Genomic DNA, 21,955 nt, shown 5'->3' with positions numbered 1-21,955 from the left:
GGTGCTAAAGACAATGACTTCTGGAATTAATTAGTTGGCTGCCTTGCAGGCTTCTGTTTCTTTCAGATAGAAAGCAGGTCTTCCTTATAGGGGATGAGAAAAATGAAACAAATATTTAGAGGAAGCATACAAAAGCAAATTGATGCACTTAATAGATACTAACTTATTTCCATGTTTTTAATTTGCTATTGAAAGAGCTAGTAGGAATATGTCAAGGAGAGGATGCAAGGAACAACTTGCCTATTTTTCATCAAAATTTAGTTTCCATATTTCTCTCTCAAGAATCAACACAACTCATAAATGCTTATCTTGCAGTATATTCTGAAGGGATTTCTGGAAACTGTAAATTGCGAAATATTTTATGTAAGCTTTACACTTGAAAGAATACAAAAAAATTCACATTGTATGATAAAGTGTAATGCTGTGTTTGATAGAAATTCTAGGGAAAAATAACAGACTTCATAAAGCATGTCTTAAGCCACTTCTTAAGTGAAAAAATGTAAACTAAAATAAAAACATGAATCGTACCTGTCATGTTTTAGAACCTTGTATCTCTCATTTGCCCTACCATGAATATTCAGGAGGTGTTATAAGCACCTCATGGCCAGATGCAGATTCTCTGTTGTAGAAGAGAATGTTCCCTTTGTTCTGGGGGAGCTGGATCAGTCTATTTTGCTCTATCTCTTTAAAAGTGTTTACCTGTATGTAGTGGTATTCCAGGTGGAACTGGTATATGAGTTTGAAACAATTATTCTGAAGTAGCCTTCCATGGGTGGCCTTTTTTCTTGTTATAGGAATATCCAAAAACTGAACTCTTAGAATATTTAAGCCAGAGCAGGTTTCCCAGAATAAGTCCAGACGTACATACATCCAGATGAATACCACTCATATACAGCTGTTCTTCAGCAAATTTTTCTGGTTTTCATTGCAAACCTATACTAATATGTACAGTCTAATTCTTGATCCATATGCTTTAAGACTGAATAAAAACTTTTTTTACACAAGTTACATATTTTTGCCAAGGAGTCATTATCACAATCAGATTTTCTCAAGAGCCCTCATTTTGCTGCTTTTAACTGAAGGGGTTTTCTGTATCAAATTTGAACTTTCTACACATAGGTATTCAGCACCTGACTCATTCTAATACTTAAAGTACATCTGGAGAGAAGGCTCTATTGGGATGCAATTAGACATAAAAATTGGCCACCTGAAATTACACATTTAGAATGCCTACATTTCACATTAGAAAAAATCAAAGCAAGATACTTTATTCTGGTTCACATAATTCTGAACCAAGTCACTTTGATATATCAGAAACTTGACATATAGTCCTGTGTCCACTAGACCTATGTCAGTATTCTATAGGGTCTGTAATCTGGATTCCCAAAATCCCAGAGGGAGAAAAGATGGTATCATAACAAGTTCCTCCATGGAAATTTTAATATTTCGTATTTTTACTTTAATTTGAATTTGAATGAAGCTAAAAGCTAAACAAGAAGAATTCCCTGTAAAACTGGAAGTCTCCATTTGTATCCACTTCTGGTTACCAAAATACGAGGAAAGCAGGAAATACTCAACATGTTTTCTTTCATTTGTTTTAACCTACTTATTTTCCTTCATGTCTGAAGCAGTTCTGCCCATACTTTTTATACTTACAAGCCAGAGATGTACAGAACTCATTTAGATTTAGGCTGCATGTATTTTCTCTCTTTTAAAAATGTAGGATAATTTTCTCTAAGATTGCTCCCATCCATCCACTTTCTGCTCTTCCAGCTTTCTGCACATATACTCACTTAAGCAGACTCAGCCTGAACTAATTCAAATAAAGTTATAAAACTTTCAGAAAATGTAATTTAATACAAATGATAGAAAGGATTTTTTGCAGGAGAAATACAGTAATATTCCACAATTTTTATATTATCTGAAATAAGCAGCATCTTAATAAATGTTATTATTAATGAGTAAATTTTGAATACTTCTAGATATTGTGTGTACAGATGCCTACCTATTACTTGTAAGAGCAAGCAGTGAATACTTTTCGTATCAATAACCTTATTCATTAAATGCCCTTAAATATATTTTGCTTTCTTTCTGCTATCTGGATTTTTATGTTTGATTCATTTCATCTTTAGAAGGTGTTATTGATAACATAAGGAAAAGAACAAAGCCCTGCGGTGAGACTTTCTCTGGTCCATGTACCACTTTTAATAATTCACATTGGGTTTATTTTCCTCATGCGAGAGGAAAAACAATATTATAATTAACAAAATTATTAGTATCTATTCAAAATAACCTGCTATAAATAATGTACTGATCTATTTAATTTAACTGTAAAAATAAAACCAGTTTTCCACAAATTTTAAAAAAAATTACTTTTATTTTTTTCTCTCTTTGTTTTGAATGGCTGGGGCTTATTACAAAAGATTCATGACAATCTCCTTCGAAGAGGATTGGAGCATAGAAGGATGTACACTATAAGGTCTAGTTTAATAACACAGTATTACCTACATTTTGTGGTACTGCTAACATGAGAGAAGTGCTTTGAAACATCCTCTTTGAAAGTCAGCAGCTGGCATTTGAATGAGACAAGAAAATAATGCCCATATTCTTCACTGATGACTAATGTTCTTTTTCCAGTCCATCTCATATCATTTTAGTCACTGTATTTGTTTTTTTATATTTGGAAGGAGATGACATTAGCTTGCATTTGAGGGTAGCCTAGCATTTTGACAACAGTATTATAATCAAAGAAGGATTATTTGTGTTGATATAGATAGGGAGGGGCCTAACATTACTGCTTTTGAACATCTTTCTACTTAGAAGTGATATTTTCAAGTGGAGTCTACTCAGACTAATAGTTCAGTTTTACAAAGAGTAGTTGAGAATTGATCACGAATAAAGGCAGTGCACCAATAATTTTTCACTCTTTGCAGTAATATGTAATATCCCTCTGCTTATCTCGAATAGTAAAAACCTTAAAATTTATCTCCTAGATGCAACTAGAAAAGTTATGGCAAACCTAAACTCAATTAAATTTGACAAAATATTTGAGGGAGTTTCCCCTTTATTTTAATAGCTTTTTCTGGTGTTCTGAAATGAAGTTATTATGCATGATAAAAAACTTTGGTGGGAGAAAAATATAAATATAGCTCAGCTTTGTTTGAAAAGAAAATGCAAGAGCTCACCCTGGAAAGCTACACTGAAGAGCAATGAGCAGGCATGCTATGTTTCCAGCAGATAAGGACAGATTTGGCTCTGGAATTTTTTGGACCTATGCAGATATCTCTATATGAGCTCTCATAATCCATACCACTTAAATCCTGCCCGTCCTGTACCATCATCTCTATATATTAAACACAGATGCTATATAGAATATTTGAATCTGCCTTTACATTCATAGTGACTAACACTAATTGTCTTGGCTTTACTCTTGCAGCAAAACCATCCTGCTGTTATATGCACTTCTGTGCGTATAAAACTTTAAAAGAAATTAGTTCATTTCTGAGTTGTATGAATAAGCAGGGATGAGGTTCCCTTAGGGTTTTGCAGTCTGTATCTTGACAAAGAAGCTGTTTATGGAAAGAATAACATATAAATGCTGACAGGAAGTGCCTCTGGGGAATGCCATGTGCCCTCAGACGTAGTGGTGCACTGCTCCTAAGTGTATTGTAGATCAATAAAATATATTAAGTAAGCAATCTTAGTTGAATTGTGAAGGAAAACCACACACATGCACACAGAGTAATATGGGGAGGAGATAGAAGGAATGAGACATTTTAATAGAAATATAACATCTGAAGCAGAAGTGGGGTTTTTTTTAGACAACATCCAGTGCACACGATTTGAGGAAACATAAAGTTGGCATGTGTACAGATAAATAAAAGATGAAGGATTTCTAGGATTTAACAAAGCTTGTTGGTTTTACTCCTTTGGTTTTAAAATCTTTCAGACTTGGTATAAGAAAGTGCTTGCTTATACAGATAATTCATAGACATCTGCACACAGACTATCTAGAAAATATTCTTTAAAATTTTCTAATGAATAATAATGTTTAAGACAGAAAAATACCATTTAAATTATTCACTTACAGTGATGACACTGAACACAAAATCTGAATTAGAAACTAAATATGTATGGTATAAATTAAAACCTCATCCACATACAATATAATGTGTGTTTCTAATCAATAATGACTCTTAATTTTATTTTAAAATATAGTAGAAAAAACACGGCATTTTTGCTGTTTTGAATAATGAAAGTTGCTTTGATGCATTTGCCTGTTAGATAACACAATTTTGGGATAAATATATGCTATTTCCTTAGAATCTGAATCCTTTAATATATTGCCAGTTTAACATCCTTTCAACCTTTTTCACGCAAAGTAAATGCCATGCTTTCAGTAAATGGATATAAGAATATGTGCCCTGAATCCAAGAACTCCTTCTCTCACTGTGTGCTCTTTTCTCTCACTGTGTGTCTCTGCTGGATAACTTTATCCATACAAGTAAATAATTATGATGTTTGCATTCTAAGCATTCCTCTGTCCTCATTAGGTATCTTTTTTTGTCTCTCAGCTGCTCCTATCTGTGGTTTATGATACCATCTCACTGTGGTGTGCTTATATTAAAGCCACTGTGCTGGAACTGAATTCACCAAGTAAAATCTCCAGAACCTCTGACAGAGCCCCACTGACTTTTCTCAAACTTGCAAGGGCAAACTCATGTTCTGATCTCAGTGTAAAGTTCAATTGCAAGAGAAAAACAATGGATCATAAAATAAAACCAGAACTCGAGAGAAGATACTGTTCTTAGGAATTTCATTTTCTCCACTGGATTAGAGTAAGGAAGAAACAGGGAGGCAAATCCATCCAAGAAAACAGAGGTATGCTCAGTAGGGGAGCTCAGGAAGATAATGGATGCAGCTTTAGCTGAATAGGATCTTGGGCAGCTTATGGAGAGAGAAACTCTCCCCTGGAGGTGATAAAGAGCACCTGCATTAACATTCTACTCTGAATCACCATCTGCAGGAGTCTGATTTTTAGTGACTGTGTAGGGAGCCTAGGGAAACCTGCCAACTCACTTAGGTATCAAAGTGAAGTACCTGAAGTCAGTTGATGTGAAGTTTTAGGTTGCCTTCCTCTCTTATTGCTGGTTCTCACAAAAAAACCCTGAGACAAATTGGACTACTGGTCATTGCAGATATCCATGTGTAAACAGTACAAAAATGCAATGCACCTGTTCATTTTCCATTGTGCAGGGTTGTGGTGTTCCTGCTGTGCCTCTCTCCCTCAAACATCACTGCCAGATATCCCATGACTGGTCTCCCCCCAGGGTTTGTCCTCTGGGCTGAGCTGTCTACCTCAGCCTTACCCACTTCAGTCAGAGCATTTTTATCCTCATCATCTAGACTAAGGAACCTGGATTCCTTTGAACTACTCACCAGGTAGATGTTTTCATTGCTCTGCAGGATAATTTTGTGGATCATCCTGTAATCAAAGCATGCAGTTTAACTCTTAATCACAACAAGAGAGTTTCTTACCTTTTATGTTGCAGCTATGAAAGAATCCCATTTGCTTTCCAAGCATTTCTGTACAGTTAAATGGCATTACCATTCCTCTGTGGATGAAACAGTTGTTTCATAAATACATGCTATGGAACTTTGAAAAGGAGAGTTGGCTAAGAAAAGTTGGACCGATGAAAACTAGGTGATTTATGACAGTCCATTTCTGTATTCATTTCTGTATTCACTAATCTGTGGAAAAAAGGTGCAGAACACTCATGCCTATTTATGACTTGGTAATTGTGCTTTCCAAATTTTGTTCTTCAAAGTATTTTTCCACTTCTCTTTGGATAATAAAAATCTTAATGGTGGTGAATAGTTTAGAATAAGGATGACTATCTTGAACTGCTGTTTCTCTGATCAGCGACAAATAATCAATTCATTTGAAAATATGGTAGTAAGAGAGGTTATATCCCACGTGGTGACTAATCAGGTAAAAATAATGCAGTTAAACAGTCTATTTAAGAGATTGAAATTAGAATCATACATCAGTGGCTTTAGTGCACCTCATTTTGGGTGAAGAATCATAGAATTGGTTTGGGTTGATAGCAAGTTTAAAGATCATCTAATTCCAACCCCCCTCCCATGGGCAGGGAACCTTTCTAGTCCGTATCTCTCAAGGCCCTATCCAGTCTGGCCTTGAACACTTCAAGGAGTAGGACATCCACAACTTCTCTGGGCAGCCTATTTCAGTGCCTCACCACCCTCACAGTAAGGAATGTCTTAATATCTCTAATATCTAATCTAAATCCATTCTCAGTTTAAACCCATTTTCCCTTATCACTACATGCCCTCCTAAAAAGTTGCTCTCCCTCTTTTTCATAAGCCCTGTCTAAGTACTGGAAGGCTGCTATAAGGTCTTCCCAGAGCTTCTTCAAGCTGAACAATCTCAGCTCTCCCAGCCTGTCTACACAAGAGAGGTGCTCCATCTCTTTGAACATCTTTGTAACCATTCTCTGGACTCGCTTCAACAGGTAGGAAAGTGGACAGAGAAAAGAGAAAAACAATCTAAAGACAAACTGAATGTGTGGCTCCATTCAAGTTAATGATTGAGCTGTTGGGAGTTCGTTCAGGTGGGACCAACAAAGTGGCCATGTAAAGTCTGGCCCCTTTCCAAGGGCGGAAAGGAGCAGATGCCCAGGGAAGATCCAATCACAGCAAGCATGGAGTAATGTTTCCTTCAGTTTTCAGACATTAGCAGCTGAGGGACTTCTGGATAAAGAGCTGGTATCCCAGTGTTTAACAACTATCACCGTGTTTCTTCCATTAGTCCACCCAATCATTTTTTGACTGAATGAGAGTGTTCATATTTGGCCAGAAGCATGGGCATGGTGTCACAGCATCATGACTCTGACATACTGTCATGGTTTTGAGCACGGCTGTCCTTGGTGTTTCACACCCCACTGGAGCGACTTAACCTGAGAAAGCCCAGAGTGACTGAGTGGGCATGGGCTGATGGCTGTACAGGGATGTCCTTGTCTTTAAGAGCTGGAAATGGGACCTGAGTGCTCCTAACCTCTTAGGTGAATACTATAGGGTCACTCCAGTGCTTTGTTAACTCCCGCAAGGATGTTAAAAGAGGAGCATGTTCCCGTTCCTTCCTCTCAGAGTATGAAGTTCATACCCCAAAGGTCAGGACATTATTCTATGATTCAGGTTAACCTTCCTCTGCTAGAGGAGGGAAATGAATTTTTTATGACTCAGTCTTTTGTTTTTTTAAATGCCTAGACATCATTTTGTGGATGGTGTTTAGGCTGCTAAATCACTTTCTCTTTATATCATTCCATTACCTATATTATGTTATTACCTTGAATATCTTGCAGACTCTGGTAAGTACCTGCGGTTTTAGGGCATCTGAGTTTAAGAAAAGGTCATCAGTAAAACTCAGATGAGTTCTCAGAAAAAGAAAAGCCTCTGACCTAGATCCAGCCTACTTGCTTTGACACTGAGGTTTGTTCTTTTCATAGAGCCGAAATAGATTTTCAGCTGCAGAACTACTACTTCCTGCTGTCACTTCCTAATAAAACAATGCACAGCTTTTTGTAGGACGTAGTTTCATCCATTTAATAAAGGATTATGATTTACCAAAAAAGCAGACTAGCCTCTTGAGAGTTCAGATATCTAGTAAAGTAATTTCCTGAAGAACTGTAAACTAACTAGATGCAGCCTAAAGTCTCAAAGACATCAGGTTAGGAAATATATCAAAAAACTGACAAGAAAAGTACCAGATAATTGAAAAAAAAAAATGCTTAAAACCAGCACTGGTCCTCTGCCTTAAAAAATACGTTACTTGAAGAGAAATAAAACATGCTAAAAATTGTATCCTTAGACTAAGCAGAAAAATATTTGAATCAGCCTATGCAGTACCAAGCATCACTTTACTGGGTAAAAAATCATGGTTTTTAAAGCACGGGATTCAGGAACTCCTGAATCCCAGTTCAAACCCTTATGCTGATTCTCTCTGTCAAAGTAGCATTGGTTAACCTTGATTCATTTTTAAGCAGATTAAAGCATATTCAGACTCTTTATGAGTGGATTATATTAGACCATTTTAATCTACTGTAATCCACTATTTTTATCTTTTTTTTCCTAAGGACATATTCTTACAAATATTTACAAAGAAAATGTATTTAGCTAGAGTTTACCTCTGTATAGAAGAAGGATGGAAGTGTTTCTTGCAAAATCAGATTTTGAATGTTTTGAGATGTTCTTAGTGAGAAAGCATGGGGAAACTATTATTTTATGCATATCTGTCTGTGTACTTTTCAAGTTATGTATCAAATTTGCCAAGCCATTTCCTAGTCATAGCCTTTTCTGCCACTTGTGAAGTTAGTTGTTTCCTTCCTTTTTCAATGTAGCTTAAAATCACTTTAATTCAAAGAGTATGGTGATAGCATTCAGAAAGCTCAATGTCCACTCCCAAATCCATATGATTTTCATTTCTCATTTTATTTGGGATTGGATGCTTCACATAGTCTGCTGTCTAGTCTGAGTTGTTCACATAATAGACAGGTGCAGTTCCTTCAGCTAAGTTCCTTTTCCTAAATTGGTTGCAAATATTGTCTGTGATGGTGGAGATTCTTCCTAACAATCTTCAGTAAAGCAGTACACTGTGGAGTCATGAGTCAGGTTTATGTCACTTCACTCCTTCAGCTGTTTCCCAGAAATGCTCTATATTAAACCCACATTATCATCTGCCTATTCTTGACTATCAGATAGCCACTGTTGAAAATTCAAAGCTTTTCTCAGTGATTGGATTATAAAAGCATTTCATAAATGGTTTGTTTCAATATTCGAGGCTTGTTTAGTAAACTGTTTTACATCATATCCAGCTCCTTTCACCAAATGAAAAGAATAGAAAAGATAGATATGTTGTCTTTAGTTGCACACTGAGTTTTTACCTCTCCTGAACAGTGCTATTTCATGAAAAAGGTTCCTCATTGAAAATTCTTCCTGTTGTAGTTTTTTCTTCTTTTCTTGTAAGAAAGTTTTTGTTTCCAGGATGCATTGTTTATCCAGTGAAATTATGTCTACTAAAAAGCTGTAGATGCACTTGTTTTAATCACTTATTGTGACCACACAGTACTTACTGTGATTACAGCATATTTTCCCATTGGCAGACAATGTGTATCTGTTCCAGTCAGTTCCTTGTAAACAATGGTACTTAAGTTTATTACAAGATCAAAAATCAGAGTGATTTGAATGTCAATCAAACTTTGTGTGCTATGAGATTAGGAAACAAAAGCTGTCTTGATCAGATTTTTTGATTACTTGATAAATTTCAAAAAAAAGATCTCAAAGAACTTTGTTCAGCATAGAATGGCATGGTAACATCTGCCATTTCAGCAGTACACATTTGTAAAAACTTTTTTCTTTAGTATTTTGTAATAATGACACTGATTTCAAATGCAGTGAAAAGGAATGCTCTACAGAAGCAGTAATTTTTGCTAAAGATGATGCCACCTAATAAGTTTGAAAAAAAGATGCATATAGCCAAAACCTAGAGCCCCCTAATATCCCTCTTGCTGAAGCAGTTCACATCCTGTGAGAGTCCTTAAAGGAACTGAAACACAAATCCTTTAAAAATACCTGATTTCTTCCCTACATTCTGATCGCACTTTTCCAGAAGATGGGCAAGAGATGAAAGGTACAATTTGGAAAAATTCTTTAACTGGTATTCATCCATTAGTTTGTCACTGACTGACGTGGGGAATGCACTGATACTGATAGATTAAGCGTGCTCAGGTAAGTTTTCTCTCCTGGAAGTCTGTTGCTTCCAAAACCTGCTTCCGTAAAACTGGACTTCTTAGTTACCAAGGCAAGGTAAACCTGTGCTAACTCTCAGATTGGTTCAGGAGCTGTTTTGGAGGGTATTAATTAGACTGAGCCAAACCCACAATTTTCTGAAAAATTACAAGTGTAGGCAATCAAATTCCCCAAGGGCAAAAGTTTCCTAGCATTGTTAAATTTTCACATGGGAAAAATAGACAAAGTTCGTACTTTTCACATTTTACTTTAAACTTTATAAAAGCTTTCTAATGTCTTTGCAAGCTGAAATTCCTATAAAATTCTTATTAAAGTAAATCTTTGTAATGGTCTGTTATATTACTTGGGATTCATGCATTACAAACTTTTTTTCAGTTGTCTGGGTTCAGTTAAGGGAGCACAGTGAACAGGTGAAAGGATGAATCAGAGTGAGCTGATTCACAGGCAGAAGAATAAAGTATTTTTCACATAAGATTTAATTTATTATTTTGTGAGTTTGTATATGTACAGCTGTAGAATCTCACGATTGTATTTCTAGTCAAAGATAAAAATAATGATGAACAGTACTTAGGAGTGTACAGGGAAGCCTCCTCTATGAGATTCTGTGCATATCTTCTTATGTGAACCATCCTTTTGAATGCAGTGGGCCTATTAGTTGGAATATAATAACTCAAATATATGTGAAAGACCAGGCTGTGTACATAACCCAAATATCTGCTGTTCTATTGCTGTTTATGAATTGTCACGCTGATTCTACAATGAAAATTATTTATCCTTACCTCAAAAAGGTGATCATGAGTAGATATTCTGGCTACTTGCTTTTAATAGGGGAATATATTAGCAGGTAAATATCTGGGGTTTTTTACATCAAGAAAATAATCAAAATAAAAAGAAAGATCTGTTCTGCTACATTGTTTTTGTTTGATGGCTAGTGCCAAAGACATAGCACCAAAAAATGAACAAGCTCTAATGACAGACAAGTCACGTATCTCTGAACAGAGTAAATATATAATATTTAGTCATTGCTTCTCCAGTCAAACTTCTTTTCCCGTGGAACGCAATGCCAAACACTTTCTAATTTTTTTCTGCTAGTACTGCTCTTGAAAGTATATGCTGAGTCACTTGCACCATCTGTTATCTGTGCACGTATCAGCAGAGAGAAAATGTTGAGAAGTTTCTGAAGACATCTGCTTGTTTCACTGAGCTTACCAATTCAGTCTTTTTTTCCTTAAATCATATGTACTTACACACTTCCTAAAATATACTCTTCTTTCTTGCACTCCTTAAGAATTTGAGAACAGCAAAATTTTTAGTCTTCCAAGTCTCATCCCACCTTGCCTTTGTTTACTAGTTTTAGAAAACAAGTTATACTTGGTAAGAATAGCTGTGATAAGAAGTAGAGGTTTTACAGGGTAGTGCACTATGGCATGAGTTTTGAAACAGTAAATATTGCACAACTTTCCCACTGGCCAACTTGATCATTCCTTGTGAAATTCAAACAACTTCTTTAAAAGATGAAATGCTGAGATGATATTTTGCTGCGATTTCCTGTCCGAGGTTTTAACTAATGTGTAATTCTAAGGTACTGTATGACACCAGAGGCAGAAAATTATTTAGCCTACTGATGGAAAAGTATATAAAATATAAATCTATATCAAAATGTATATATAGATTACTTCTTTGTGCTTTCTTCAGCTTTTGAAGCCCCACTCCTAATTTTACATTTATTTTGTGCAGTAACTTCCTGTGACAATGCTAAAACCAGAGGGCTTACTTATGGAATGTCCAGCTGCCTCCACGGTCATTAATTAAAAGTGCCCACTTTTGATGGACAGCAGGGTAGAAATGGTTTAGGAGCTACCTACTGTGTCCATAGTATTAATCTTGGTTTGGTTTTGGCACAGAGCAAGCTCATGCCAGCTGCCTACAAGGAATGATTCCTCACCTTACACCCGCTCAAAGCAGACCTGCTGTTGTTTGGGAGAGTGTTATGTGGCCACCATGCCACACACCCTGGGCACTTCTAACAGTAAAACTATGTGAACCAAATTCTAGAGCTTGGAAATGCCTTGTGTTACTTTTTAATTTACTAGGATAGACAATAACTACCCATATCCTATGAAGACCTTTCTTCAGATGTCACTTACTTTCAGAAGAACCTAAGGACAATGGTTGGCATTGAATGAATGTGTCTGAGTGATAATAAGGCAAGCTCCTTTGGATAAGGACAAACTACTTCCACATTTCTACTACGATTTTGAAAGATAGAGTGAGAATGAGTTCAAGATCCTTGTAGAAACCATTTCACTTAATTATTAAGTCAGTCTTTGCTGCATGATTGTAAAGCATGCCCTTGCAAACTGACAGGACCATTTCTGTGACACCTGCAGTGACTGTGACCTGAAAGAAAAAAGGAACTAAAGCAAAAATTACTGTTTGCAATAGTCTCCTTAGTACAAGATTTCTAAATCAATTTATATCTCAGTGCAAGGATATGGCTGAGGGAAGATAAGCTGTGCCTGAGAGAATGACTACAATATGGGAGTGGAAAAAATTTCCTGATGAAAATCTCCATAGACTACAGTAAAACACAAAACCCTTTCTTAATCCACTGAGAAAAATAATTTGCCTTTTATTGTTGTTCCTTAGAAGGTGCCATGTGATCTTTCTGTGATTTATTTCTTTTGAGCTGAAAAGTTAATTTTACAAGCAGATATTTGTAGGAGTCTTGTATGAAATTATGGGACAAACCATAGCATTCTATGGTGAAGGAAAAGTCTGAGAAACAGATTTTTAAGAATCAGAAGCGCCCTGTAATTAATATATTCTTCAGGATAACTGCAAAGATAATGTACAATTGCAAATGATCAGTGACCATAGCTTTCATAAATGTGCGGATTTCCTAATGTAATCAAGCTAGATTATGTAATCAAACCTTGGATAAATAGCTTTGGTATTTCTCACAATTACAGTCTTTAATAGTTTTTTCAAATTGATGTCATTACATTTAAAACTTTTTAAACTGATTACTGCTAATCTGGAAACAGTGATCAACCCATCGTCAACTAAGAAATTAAATGCCCTTTTTTATTAATTAGTAGTTGGTTTTTTCAGCTCATAGAAGTTTGTGGTTTGCTTTTTTTAAAAAAAAAAACAAGCAAAAATATACATTAAAATGAGAATGTGACTATTTGCTGAAACATTTAATGTGTGTTTATGTAAATATTAATATTTAGGGTTATAGTATATATATTATATTATATTATATGTATTATATAAAGAAAAGCTGACTGTGTAAACACAGGACATTTTATTTTATAGAATGGGCTTCTATTAACTCAGGAATATTATCTGTGAATGTGTTATGTAAAAATCTCCTTATGATGCAGGTGCAAAACTGCTTCTTATTAAAAAACTAAAATATCACTGTAGGCTAGTAGCAAAGGAATGGCCACACCTCACTTTTGTACAGCAAAGAGCAGCATATTGGAACAAGGTTGTGGAAAATTCCAACCTCCCACAATGAAACAAAGTTAGAGTTAGTCCTGCCAAACCCTTAGGTTATACAACACAAATAGGAAAATAATTAAATAATTATTATTTCATTTAGTAACACTGGTTGTAACATACGTGATGTACAGGATTTGACATTAGAATCAATGTTTTTTTAAGTGGTTTATATATGGAATAAATCATTGAACAATACAAGTAACTGTACTGAAATCTGTACCCTCCACAATGGCATTTGTTGAACGTGATTTAAAAAAAAATCCCCATACAAACTAAAAAGACCAATGTTTGCAACTGGTTATATAAGAACTGATGGATTATTAAGGAAAAGAAACAAAAAAGCATTGGCAAGTATTTTCAGCAACAAGATCCTCAGATAAATCAAAGTTGAATTCAAATGCTTTTTCACTAGCTTTTGGGGCTTTTTTGTCCTTCTTCTAAAGCCTTTATACCTATCTGAGAACCAGCTGCTCAGGGTCACCCATTCACAAATGTCTGAAATGTGCCTGGCCTGTAACAAGGTCTCTAACAAACTACACAGTGACAGCTGATGTTGCTTGTATAACAAACTGGCCATTTGAGATAGCTTTGACCTCTGCTTTGGATTCAGATCCAGTCCTGGCTGACTGAAATGCTGGATCACACTTTGGCTTATATGTGTACACACACATATAAAGGCAGCTATGTAGTTAAACATGTTTGTTTATTTTGTTGTACATTTTCATTTTTTTCTTCATTACAGCTCATTTATTCCCTCATAGTGCTTCTTAAATAGTATTTATTTTCCACTTGCCTTGTTACACTGTTAGGAGGAAACACTCTTTCTGTTTTGTTTATTCCTGCTTCTTCTCCACTTCCGTTTTCTTATTCTTTCCTGAGACAATGGTATTTTACTCATAACTGTGATTCACAGACTTGGAAAGTACCTCAGTCATGAAATAAAATCCACCAGTGTTTGGATTAACTCAAAGACTTTAATGTAAAAATATAATTTTATAGGAATTATTATAATTGAGATCTATCACACCAAAGGTATGATAGAAAATATTCATAGAGAGGATGAAGATCAGCTTTTATTTTTGTTAATATTTTTAATAGTTATGCTGAAAAATACAATTAAGGATCAAGATCCACTGTAAAGAGCCCTGCAAGAACTGACAGTTTGAGCTTACAGCCTCATGAATACTGTGACTTTAATAATGCTACTTGTAGCCTTAAAAAGACCTAGATATATTTCTTCTAGCACTCACTTTATTGTTTTTCCCATTATAATCTATATAAAGATGCAACTGCTAGAGAATTTGATATGAGTCTTGGGGAATTTGCATTAAAATACCTGCAGTGACCCACCCAGAAGGCAGGGAGTTTCTGTAGTTCTTTCATTTTTTGAGTATTTTTAAAGATCTGAAACAATAGGAAACTTATTTCCTCATTACTCACTGAAACCTACCTGATTCCCAGCTATCTAAGATAATTTTCATTTTAAAAATTTTTTAAGTATAGACATTCAAAACCTATTCCTTAGATGTATTTATGACACAAAATTTTGACTTGTGAAGACAGCAACAGCTCCCAAATCCAAAAAGATTTAACTTACAGAGGAGCCAATAATTTGTAAATTATTACCTGAGTGAATAAATAGTTACTATGTCCTCTTCAATACAGCTAGTGGCAGCTTTTTTTGTGGTACCAGTTATTTAGGCTAATTGGGGGTCTAGAAAGAGCATTTTAATAGAGGTAAAGCACAAGGCTAATTAGTAACCTTGGCAAGAGAGCAAGCCTGAAGCTGTTTTAGAAATAAGAGCATTTGAGTAAAGCTTACGTCGGTGGAAGAGAGACATAAATATTAGTATTTAATATATAGATTTTATATATAAATGCTACTCATGATTTTGAGATTCATTGATGTTAGCAGGATTATTATTTTTGGTCTTGTATATTAGACCCTATACTGTATAGCTATCTAATCTTTCAAATGTCATCCCAGTTCTTTCTTCTTCACTTCGTTATTTTTTAAATTGTTCTCAGTTCTTTTTGTGATAAATACAGTGTTTTCTCATGTGTGCTGCATGCCTGCAAGCACATTTTGTTTCCCTGTTCTTTTTTATTCCTTTGGCAAGAAAAATAGAAAAACTTGACAAGGAGTCCCAGGGCTTCTTGGAATGTGTTAAGGTGTCTCTTTTTCTCTGGGAACAGCCTCCTTGACTTTCTGCCAACACCTTTGCAGTTTTAAAAGCTTGTGAGTGAAGTGTCGTGTCCTAATCTCACAGAGAGAATGGAAAGGGGTAGCTTCACATCAGAAATGCAGGGCCTAGGTATTCACCTTTTTGGGGCGAGGGGCTGAGTTGCACAGAATGTGGCTATGAACACAGATGATGCAGAATAATCAGACATCTTTTTGAGATTATTCTTGTATAAACACAATATTACAAGAAAAAATCAGGATAAGCAGACATCACAAGAAATAATACGGGTTTTTTTCTGTCCTTGAAAACTGAAACAGCTAGTAAGGTGAATGTGGTTGTGTATTGAAATTGACAGTTTCAAAAAGAAAGAAATAACATAGGCCATAAGAATATGTTCATGCATATTAAAACAAAATACTGCCTTATTGTGCTTGGTAAGTCTGCGTGCTCAGCTTTTTCTAATTCATCTGCCATGGACTGTAAAATAAAATTGACCTTTAGTCTCCTTGTAATTAGATTAACACCCATATTTAAGAATACAATCATGTATTAAAAATAGTCAATTTTATTTCATCTCACTGTGCTATTATCTGTCAGAATCCCCGACGCTTTATCTAATGATTAATTTAGAAGGAATATCTCTTCTCAAGCATATAGGATACATCACTAGGCCCCTTTTTCAGAGCCAGCCCACTATACAGGTACAAACATATTTCTCCCTTCAGCTGCTTCCAGGCTCAGCCACCTGTCTCTTTTCTTGCAGAATGATTCCTGGGGAAAGCAGTATTCCTATGCACTCTTCAAAGCCATGAGCCATATGCTCTGCATTGGTTATGGAGCCCGTGCCCCTGTCAGCATGTCCGACCTGTGGATAACCATGTTGAGTATGATCGTGGGGGCTACTTGTTATGCCATGTTTGTTGGTCATGCCACTGCCCTCATTCAGTCTCTGGATTCCTCACGACGACAATATCAAGAAAAGGTAATGCATTTTCTCATAACTCCTTAAGTTCTGAAACAGATTAATGGAATGGTTTAACTGTGGAAAAGGCTGTATGAGTTTATATGAAATAATCTAGTAGTGTCTGAATCCTGTGGCAGATGTCATTGAACACAAAGGAATTCAGAAGACTCCATAAACTCAATATATTTCTCCATGAATCCAGTTTCCTTAGAAAGTAAAATATTCTCAATGTTCAACTTCCTTTAAACTCTTCCATGAAAACTCAATTTCCCTGGTTCAGACTGTGCTTTGTACCCCCATGCTACACTCTGTAGGTACTTGATCTAGGTAGCTTGGAGCAAGGGCCTTGAGCTTGATAGCATGGCCATATCTGTACAATTTTCTGTTATTCCTTTGGAGTGCAGTTCAGGGATCACCTAGAACATGTCAAAAGAATGTCCTTTAAATGACAATGAGACCAAATCAATTAGTTTAATTTGTAACTTCCTCAGAGAAGTGCTCAGAAGAGGCCTTCGTTTGCCTTGTAACAAATTGCCTTGTATTTTTTACATGCGAATCCATGACCTGTAAGGTTCTCTCCAAGGTTAAAAAGAACAGTGGCCAAAAGGTAGAAAAGTAGAGAGAAATTGGTAGAAGCGAGTTCTTTATGAAACAGGAAGAAATAGGTTGTTTGAGTCCATGTAAGTAAGACTGGAATTAAAGCGACAGGAATGGGTACAGGGTGATAACTTTCTGTAATAAGTAGTAATTAATGCTGTCAGTATAATAAAAATCAGAGACAAATGTGAATGAAGGTATGAAACTAGGAGTTAAGACTAGGAATGGTGGCCTAAGGAAGAAAGGATCAGAATGAACCTCAGCCAGGGACAATAAGGATGTGTGGAATTACTGAGGTGCTTAAGAGATGACAAAATTTGCTATTATGGAAAATGGGAAACTGGACAGGCCATGCCAGGGGAGAGGTCAGCTGAGCAAAGTAGTGAAATCAGAGTTCACATCAAAAAAGAAGAAACACAGCCTGAGCAATAGTATTTGGCATATGTCCATAACAAAGGCCAGAAAGGCAAACTAGGCAAAAAACAGTGTGATGTAACACACACCTGGGGGAGAAACCTGGCAGATAGAGAATAGAGAAGAGAGTGACCCTGGCATATGCCACGTATGAAGAGAAATGACCTGAATTTGCTGGACAAGAAGGAGAGAAAACTGAAAAAAATATTTGGGTTGGATGGATCGGGGCATTTTCTTTACAGGCAGGCAAAGAGGAAGGAAGTGAGAGCATGTGGATGAAAAAACAGTTTACATTCAGTTTTGTTAAGCTCAAATTGCAACATGACCATAGGCTCAGTATATGAGAAACAGGAAGAGGTAAGGGATGAGCTGTATATTCAGTGACAGAAAAATTAGCTTGTGGCTGACAAAACAGCTGTTCAAAACAGAAGTTTGCAAGCAGGAAATTTCACACACTGTAGTATCATGAAACATAAGTGAGAATGAGCAGTTTAGAAAGAGAGGATAAGTGAGCATTAAAATCTCCAAAAATCTGAGCTGTCGGTGACCATATGAAACCCCCTTATTTCATCTCCATATAACGTCAAGGGCCAATCCATGTAACCCAACTGGCTCATTGGGTCTATTCTGCCAAGTGAAAGGAAAGTAATTTTACCCAAATGGGACATTTCTAGGGAGCTGTGGGACAGAAACATTATAAGAAGGGACATGAAGTATAACTACAGCTTCATTAGAGTTTAGGGTGAACATACACACACACTATACACAGATGTATGAAATAGAAGAAATGTCACTATCCACCTAAAAACTCATCTTAGTTGTTATCCTCAGACCTTGTTGGCTGCAGCATGGTATCATAATATTTTGAGCATAAGAAATATAATACATATGTAAATATATCCATATATTGTAAACTGTGCAGAGTAAAGCCAGTTTCATTTGCAGTTTTGGTGTAAATTAAAACCCAGTAGCAGTCAAGCAGTATTGCATTTCTCATGTTTTCTCGTTAACAGCAAGCAAAAGTGTTCATTTGTTTGTTCTCTGATTTTATAGACACACTTTATTAAACACTAGCATAGAAATATCTGGCATTTTTTAATTCCTTAGATTCTCAACATTTTTATTCCTCTTTTTAGTTTTACTTCTTACTTGTTTCCTGACTTCAGAGGTAAAAAAATAGCATGTCATTGACAATCAAAAATGTAAGAAATGATCCAGAAATTGCATGTTTCTAGGCTTTAGAGAAATGTTTCTCTTTTGCTTGAAGCCCCTTGTAAGCTAGTTATTATGGACTAGAGCTAAAGGATGTCTTAATTAAAGAACTTTTTTTCTATTGAATTCTGAGACCCTGAAATTATACATATAATATCAGCTATAACAACTATACAGTCATGTTTGTATATTCTTAATCATTGCTTTATCAGAGTCAAATCATATTTGGAAAGAAATTTTTGATTATAGGCTAAGAATTTTAAGCTATTTCTATATATTGCTAATGAGCGTTTTATATTTGTCTTTACTCTGCAAACTAGATAAATAGGTATTTCAAAGATCAGTTTATGCTACCCATTTTATTGGCATATTTTCTAAAGTATTGGCAGATAAAAGTTTCTTATGTTTCACTTATCTGAGATTTGAGAAAAAGGTAAATCAAATCCCCAGCCACTGATTTCAGAGTTTTAATATAAAACATTATCTATTTTTTACCTAATGAATTGCTTTTATTTTTCATCTGAAATTAAAAAATCAGGAGAGTTAGACTTGTTTTGATTTTTTGAGCTTAAGTTCTAAGATCAACTTCTTTTTTTAGACATATATATCTGTGGTTGTGTATTTCTTGGCTCCACTATTTTTCTTATAAGAATTACAGAAAATAATGTAATTAGCACGAATTGCTAGGCAACATAGAATGATAGTGGAGGTGAAGAAAGAGGTTGTTATTTGATTCTTCTCTGAATAACATCATAAATGTGTCTGTGAAATATAACTAAAAGAAAAGGAAAGTTATTGTCCTTCTCATACTGAAAGCAGCTAGAAGTGAAATATTAGCCAAAATCTTCCTCATTCAGATCCTTCCAAAGCTCAGGGTATGCAAAACTAGAACAGGCATAGTTCAAAATGGAAGAACTAAGCACAGGAAGACAAGAGAGAGTTTTCATGAAGCCAAATAAGTCAAACACCATCTAAGAGTTTGACCTGTCCCAAGGGTTGCATGCTGAGACAAATAAAAATAAAAGGAAGCAAATATTGCTCCTCATATTTACTGTTATGGGCCAAAGACATAATTTATAAGAGTAATTATAAGCCATCAAATGTAGAAGATGGGCAATAAAATTGTACACCTTGAAGTGGTACAAAAAAGAATGCATTGATACATTCTAGTCACTCTGAGGAAGTTCATATTTTTTTCTACTGAAGTAGTGAAACTGTTCTCACAGAAAAAAATACCTCTCAGATTTAATACATACCTCAGGTCTTGGTATCAGTTTGTGAAGGCCTAATACCTGACAAAGGAGAAAGATGTCCAAACCAGGTATACTCAAGCCATATTCTCTCTTCAGTAAGAAAGTCTGACAGACCATTCTACCTTATAAAAGGACTGAATAAGTCAATAAATCAATGACATCTTAGCACTCTCCTCCCTGGCTTTGATGTAAGTCAAAGATGAATGCAGTAGCAACTATAAGTTATTTTTTAAGTGACAACAGCTCTGACATTTTTTAACATCTAAGGAGTTATCACATCTCAAAGATATTTGCCTTTGCAAAGGTAATGTTTATTTGAAAGAACCAGAAATGTGTATGCAGAACTTGTTAACAGTCTAGTGTGAAACAAAGAAGGCAAAATGAACAGTAACTTGACAGGGAGGTGAAGATCATTAGTTAAATATTTCTTCCTTTAGATGTTGGCAGTTCTTAATAGGAAGATGTTCTCCTAATGCTGTGAATGTCATTGAATTATCATGATTGAAGACAGGTTAATATTTTCTCTGTTCCAGTCTGTCATGAGCATAAAGTATCCAGGGACAACAATCTAAGAGAGTCAAGATTTGTAGTAACATACCGATTGTCTCTAAGCTTAAAGATTTTTAAACTGGTTTTAAAGAATATCAGGTATTAGCTGGGGGTGTTTTATTATTTTAATTAATTTTAGTGATCCATTTTCATTATGTATATTTTGGTTTTTTTCTAGTAGTACTTGAGCAACCAGACAAGGTCTCAAAAACAGAAAAAGAATCAAACCACTTTTAGCAATTGCAAGTAATATAAGAGGCATAACAAATGGTTAATTCAACCATATACATATGAAAGGAAATGTAAAAAAAATTACAGCTGGCTCTGTATAGTGGATGCTGTCACAGTCATGGGAAGGTATGTTAAATCATCATTAAATCTGTGAAAGAATTCTGGGTAAGACATCAACTTCCAATATCCCAAAGGACATCTCCTCCTAACTCCATAATCTGCTTTTATTTTACTGCCTTATTTATGGTCTTTTAGCACATCTTCAGCTAAATAAGTCTAATTCAAAAGGAGAAAAAGACCTAAATATACTTTTATACAGAGAACAAGCAATTAATTGCATATAAAGTTAATTTAAAAGCAACCAGTAAGTTGTAAGTAGTAAGCAACTACTACACAATTGTGTGGTGGTATATATTTTTACATAGACAACATAGGGATTTGAAGCTCAGACTGCTCATTTTTCACTTCATAATTATCTGAAAAAATATTTAAAAATTACTAACAGAGCTAGGGCAGGAGCTTTAGATTTTGCAGTGCAAGGCTTTGCCCCAGCTTTTCCAGTCTGTCCCTCACAGCTCCAGTTTGGAGATCTAAACTGTTCATGCAGTCCATGAAGAGATACTTGATACGCACTGCAAGATGCAGTAAGCTCTTGGGGTGCTTTGGACAGCCTCCGGGAGGCTGTGGTATGTACTTGATCACTTTGTGCAGTGAGAAAAATGAGGTCCTCCCTTTAAAAACTGGGAAGAGAGACCACCTCTTGAAGCTTCTTTCTCTGAGCAGTTATTCTAGGGTATGGGCAGGGGGGGCTGTGCCACAGAGTAAGTCAAGACTTGGTAGGTCAGACAGGACCTGCCCTTCCTAAGTCTGTGCTGGCTGGGTCTGATCCCTTGTCCATCCTGTAGGTGCTGTGTGATTGCACTTAGGATGATCTGCTCCATAACCTTGCCAGGCACTGAGGTCAGGCTGACGGGCCTGTAGTTTCCTGGGTTCTCCTTCCGGCCCTTTTTGTGGATTGGCGTGACATTCGCCAACTTCCAGTCATCTGGGACCTCCCCAGTGAGCCAGGAAAATGATGGAGAGTGGCTTGGCGATCTCTTCCACCAGCTACCTCATCACCCTAGGATGGATCCCATCTGGTCCCATAGACTTGTGAGGATCTAAATGGCTCAGGAGGTCTCTAACTGTTCCCTCTTGGATTACAGAGGGGCTAT

At 35.9% G+C, this 21,955-nt stretch overlaps 1 protein-coding gene across 1 annotated transcript in view; it reads left to right on the top strand.

Moving 5' to 3' along the window:
* Window positions 1-21,955, top strand: part of HCN1 (hyperpolarization activated cyclic nucleotide gated potassium channel 1) — a 199,778-nt gene that overhangs the window by 115,423 nt on the left and 62,400 nt on the right. Inside the window, exon 4 of the mRNA XM_017811364.1 lies at window positions 16,285-16,503. Within this exon, the coding sequence (XP_017666853.1) occupies window positions 16,285-16,503 (219 nt within the window). The remainder of the gene's footprint in view (window positions 1-16,284; window positions 16,504-21,955) is intronic.

The sequence above is a fragment of the Lepidothrix coronata genome, unplaced genomic scaffold, assembly GCF_001604755.1.
Source record: "Lepidothrix coronata isolate B3197 unplaced genomic scaffold, Lepidothrix_coronata-1.0 Scaffold31, whole genome shotgun sequence".
NCBI classification, from domain to species: domain Eukaryota; kingdom Metazoa; phylum Chordata; class Aves; order Passeriformes; family Pipridae; genus Lepidothrix; species Lepidothrix coronata.
Note: the sequence above shows the minus strand (reverse complement) of the source record. Positions and strands in the feature narration are given on the sequence as shown.